Here is a 5173-nt window from a genome sequence, read left to right on the forward strand (position 1 = left end):
GACAAAGGATTTAGGAATTTCTTACATTAACAGTCGCACCGAATAAGAAACTTAAGGTCATCCTCTCTCAGGATACTGCCATTAAGCAGTTTTCAGAAACTGCAACTGTGTCGCTTTAAAATTCAAGTCAATCGTTGTACCCTCTGGGAGGTGTAGTTTAAAAAAAAGCTGAAGGAACGTGCAAACGTAAGAAAAATGCGCCAAAAAGAACTCGACTTCCCAGCAATCAGTGCGGTACACTCGCCTGAACGGACAAAGGGGACTGAAGGGAGGTGTCTGACAAGTGGCGTTGGATTTGTCCCCAAAACAGCACAGTTTTAAACATAAAATGTCACTACCTTCGAAGAAGAGAAAGTTTGATCGTACTACACAGGACAAGCTTTACTTCGAAAGCTATTCCGACGTCACGATTCACGAGGAAATGCTTGCAGATAAAGTCCGGACCAATTCCTACAGGTTGGGCATTTTAAGGAACTATAAATCGATTAGGGGTAAAGTTGTGCTCGACGTGGGAGCCGGCACGGGAGTGCTAAGTGTGTTTTGTGTGCAGGCAGGGGCTAAACGGGTCTACGCGGTGGAGGCGAGCTCGATTGCCGAGCAAGCGAAAAAAATCGTGAAGCTGAATAAGATGGAAGATGCGATCACAGTCGTGCATGGCACGGTGGAGACCATTGAGCTGCCCGAAAGCGTGGACGTAATAGTTAGTGAGTGGATGGGCTACGCGCTGATGCACGAGTCTATGCTGCATTCCGTGCTGTTTGCGCGAGATAAGTGGCTGAAGTCTGGCGGCCTCATCTTACCCTCCCAGGCCGAGCTCTACATCGCTCCCATTAACGAAGCAGTAGCCGAGGACCGCCTGAATTTCTGGTACACCGTGAAAGAGCAGTACGACGTGGATATGACGTGCATGTTCGATTTTGCGAGGAAGTGCATCATGAATAACGAGATCGTTGTTAACAGCGTCTCTGTGGAAGACGTGCTCTCCCACCCGGCGAAATTCGCAGAGCTCGATCTGTACAAGGCTACCACGGAGCAAGTAAAACGCGTCAGCGGCGCCTTCAGCTTTGAGTGCTTCGGCTCCTCCTCCGTGAACGCCTTCTGCCTCTGGTTCTCGGTTACGTTCCAAGGCGAAGACAAGCCTTTAGTGTTAAGCACATCTCCATTTAAACAGGAAACTCATTGGAAACAATCCATCCTGTATCTGGACGAGCCCGTGGATGTTGTTCAAGACACTAAAATCGTGGGAGAAATCACACTGTCTCCCTCAGAAAAAAGCCCGAGGCATATTTGCGCGCACTTGGACTGTACTATAGGAGAGCAGAAAATGAAATCTAAGACTTTTAAGTTGGGTGAAAGTTATTCTGATGAATAATGAAGATTAGTGTGAGCTAGCTGTGGAACGCCCCCACCCCCATGCCATCAACAAATTCATTTATTTAAACGCTCAAAAGGACCTCAGTTCATGAAAATAAAAGGCTTGCAACCAAGATCACCCTGAATGAAATGTGGTTTCCCATTTCTCAGCCTATTAATGCAAAATATGGTGCCCTTGAGCAGGAGGGACTTGCAAGCTCCCTTCCAGCTGCATTTGTGTGAGATGTTGCATTGTTTGACGCACGTTTGGTCTGCCTGTAGGCATTCAGCTTTACTCCCTTCCATGTTATGAGAAAAATTGAGTTGTGCATCCTATATATTCCATTTTTTTAAAAGAATAATAAAGATTGGCTTTACAGTAATGGTCTCAGTGCACATGTGATTGTCTAGAATTGGACATTATGTTTATTAAAATCTGCACTGAGACAAAATTTTAGCAGTTCTTATCATTCAGTAGGAATAAAAAAATTCAGAAGTGTTTATAATTGTTTCCCACATTTATGTTATATAGTTGAGCCAGAATAGAGAAAGGCGTTCTCACTAAACAATTTATTTTTAGTAGTCTGTTACTTAAAATGTACTTGAATTTAAAAAAAAAAAAAAGATGTGCAAGGCTAAATTTTAATTGCTTACATTGTGGTGCTAAATAGCATCCAGGAGTGAGAAAGTGGCATCTTCAGACACTCCTGGAGATAAAAGCCGAAGCCTGTAGAGTATCCTGATTATTATTCTGCCTGGAGACTTGAAGAACTTTACCAGCTGTCTTATTATATTTCTTGGAGTAACAAAATCTAAAAATGTTTTGAACTCATGTATTTCTTCATATTTTTTTTATATCATTTATTCTAAAACAGCAGAAAAAGTGTTAATTATGTCTCACTTAACAAATGTTTGAGTCAGTGATTTTTCAAAAGCTCATGTGAATGAAAACTTGAAACTTCTCCCTCCAAGGTCATGAGCTCGATGCACTGTAAATTGCCATCAAATACACCTGTTATCTGTTACAGATTCTCCCAATGAACAACTAAATATCAAATAACTGCTGTCATTTTTTAGAGTAAAGGTACTGTATTTTGATCTTGATACGGCCTGCATCTGTAACCTTTTTGAGATTAAGGAGGCAGCCAATAAACTAATGCAATTACTTTTTCATAAGGAAAACCTGGGAAATGAAATTTATTTCAAATAAAAAACAGCTGCTACCTTTGGTAGAAAGGAAGAATAAGCCACACTTTTATTTGTAGGACTTAGGTTTCCACTACCTTGTGACTCTGAATTGAATGTAACAGGTTCAAAAATGAATGGATGGAAATTTTTGTGTAATGCCTATTTTGTATTATTCTTACATTTAAAGTGTAACTTTCTAACTACCATGTGGAAATAATAGAGGCAGCTTTCTATACCTATATACACAGATATAAACACTTTGCAAAGGTTAAAAAATGTATGTGTGCATATATAACATCCATAATATTCAGGTCAAAGACACATTTTTAGCTTGATTTACCCGTTTGCTCCACAGTTTAAAATTATAAATTAGACAATTCAGATGTGATTAAAGTGCACACTGCAGACTTTAATTTAAAGGTATTTGCATACATTTTGGCAACAGCATGTAGAAATGATTAAACCTTTTCTACACGCCCCCCCTGTTTCAGGGTAGCAGAAATTTAGGGACATAGCAATGGCAGGTCTATTAAAGTCATTATGTTTGTTGCATATTCCTTGCATGCAATGACTGCTTGAAGTGTGCAATTCAAAGACATCATGAGTTGCTGAGGATCTTCTGGTGATGCTCCGCCAAGCCTCTTAATTCTGCCATCTTCAGCTCCTGCTTGTTTCAGGGGCTTGTCCTATTATGTTTTCCCTTCAGTATATGGATTTCCTGCGCAGTTGGGATTTAGGTTAAGTCACTGCCTTGGACATTCAAGAATTTACCATTTTCCACTTTGTCTCAGCAGTATGTTTGAGATCATTATGTTGTTGTAGGATGAAGCGCCGTACATTTAGTTTGAAGGCATTTACAGGAACTTGAGCAAATAAGATTTTTCTATATACTGCAGAATTCATTGTGCTTCTGCCATCAGCAGTTCCATCATCAATGAAGAGAAGTGTGCCAGTGCCTGTGGCAGCCATACATGCCCAAGGCATAACACCCGCACCACCATTGTTAACAGATGAGGTGGTATGCCAAGATCTTGGGCAGTCTCCAAGCTTTAATCTTGCCATCACTCTTATCAGGTTCATCTTTATCTCATCTGTCTCCAAGACTTTTTTTGCTAAAATCTGCAAGCTCTGTTAAGTCCTTTTTTGCAAACTGTAATCTGGCCATCCTGTTTTTGAGTCTAACTAGAGGTTTGCTTCTTGCAGGGTTGGCCTCTGCATGCTCATGAAGTCTTTTGCAGATAATCATCTCTGTCACATCCACATGTGCCTCCTGAAGACTATTTCTGATCAGTCAGACAGGCGTTTGGGGCTTTTTCTTTACCATAGTGAGGATTCTTCTCTCATCAACAGTGGAGGTTTTCCTTGGCCTACCAGTCCCTTTGAATTACTAAGCTCACCAGTGCCTCCTTTCTTCATAATAATATTCCACACAGTTAATTTAGGTGCTCCTAAAGTTTTACTGATGTCTCTAATGGTTTGATTCTTGTTTTTCAGCCTCATAATGGCTTCCTTGACTTTCATTGGCACAGCTCTTACCTTCATGTTAAACAAAGGCAACTACAGACTCCAAAGGGTAGAAGCAAGCTGAGGTATCTTATATCTGCACTACTGAAGCAATGAAGCTCACCTGAGGAATCACAAACATCTGTGACGCCAATTGTCCCAAACATTATGGTGTGTAAAAAGTGTTTTCATTTATATGTGGTATGACCGAAATGTATGCAGATACCCTTAAATGAAAGTCTGCAATGTTCACTTTAATCACATCTCAATTTTCCGTTTTGAAATTTTTTATTGTGGAGCTGAAGTGAAAATTTATCCCAAACAATACGGAGGGCACTGTTTATGTGTGTGTGTATATATATTGTCACAAATTCCACAAAGAGCCATAGCAAGGCTTTGGACAGCCACTCGTATATTTGGTTTCCTGGCTGCAAATTGCAAGTAAATGACAGCACTGATATGGGAAAGACAGGAAGTGAGGTCAAAGGGGTCGGGCTCATAATAGTCTTCAGCTATAGGCTCGAGTTCGGACATGACATCACAGGGGCCAGAGCCAGCAAGGTCTTCTTCCATAGGCTCGGACCCGGATGTGACGTCAAGAGGGCCAGGTGGAATCTCCCATGAATGGTCTGCAGAAAAGAGAGAAAAAGAGTCAGTGCACTCTGCCACATCCTGGTCTGATTTGGAATTGCCCTTACTCAAGCCCTTTAGCTGCCTCCCATGTGTACGTGTGTGACAATATATATATTGTGGGGTACAGCCCGGACGCAGACAGGTAGACATGATGTTTTTAGCACCACACACATTTATTTACAATATTTATATACAATACGCTAGCACAACCCAGTGCCGCAGCACCAATCACCCCTCAAGTCCAGGCCTTCTCACTATGCCTTTCACTGTCTCTGGTCCGCCTCCACTCCTCTCCTCCGAGCTCTGTCCTCTTCCACCCGACTCCAGCCCTCGTATGGAGGGAGGCGGCCCCTTTTATACATGCCCGGATGGGCTCCAGGTGTTTCCTGACACTCCTCCGCGGACACTCCCCTGTGTGGCGGAAGTGCCGGCTGTGCACCTGGAAGCACTCCAGGTGTCTCCAGTCTTCTTCCCCCAAGCACTTCCGGGTGTGGCG

The 5173-nt window shown here is 42.3% G+C and overlaps 1 protein-coding gene across 1 annotated transcript; it reads left to right on the plus strand.

The window, feature by feature from the left end:
- Positions 1-211: 211 nt before the first annotated feature.
- prmt6 (protein arginine methyltransferase 6) lies at positions 212-1977 on the plus strand. The gene has a single exon (XM_039735342.1). It carries the CDS (start codon positions 329-331, stop codon positions 1370-1372), a length of 1044 nt encoding a protein of 347 aa, XP_039591276.1. The 5' UTR covers positions 212-328; the 3' UTR covers positions 1373-1977.
- Positions 1978-5173: the final 3196 nt, after the last annotated feature.

This window comes from Polypterus senegalus, chromosome 14 (genome assembly GCF_016835505.1).
Source record: "Polypterus senegalus isolate Bchr_013 chromosome 14, ASM1683550v1, whole genome shotgun sequence".
Classification (NCBI taxonomy): domain Eukaryota; kingdom Metazoa; phylum Chordata; class Cladistia; order Polypteriformes; family Polypteridae; genus Polypterus; species Polypterus senegalus.

What these genes read in the sequence shown, in the direction of transcription:
- prmt6 (XM_039735342.1), top strand. Translation starts at nt 329, where the DNA reads ATGTCACTACCTTCGAAGAAGAGAAAGTTTGATCGTACTACACAGGAC.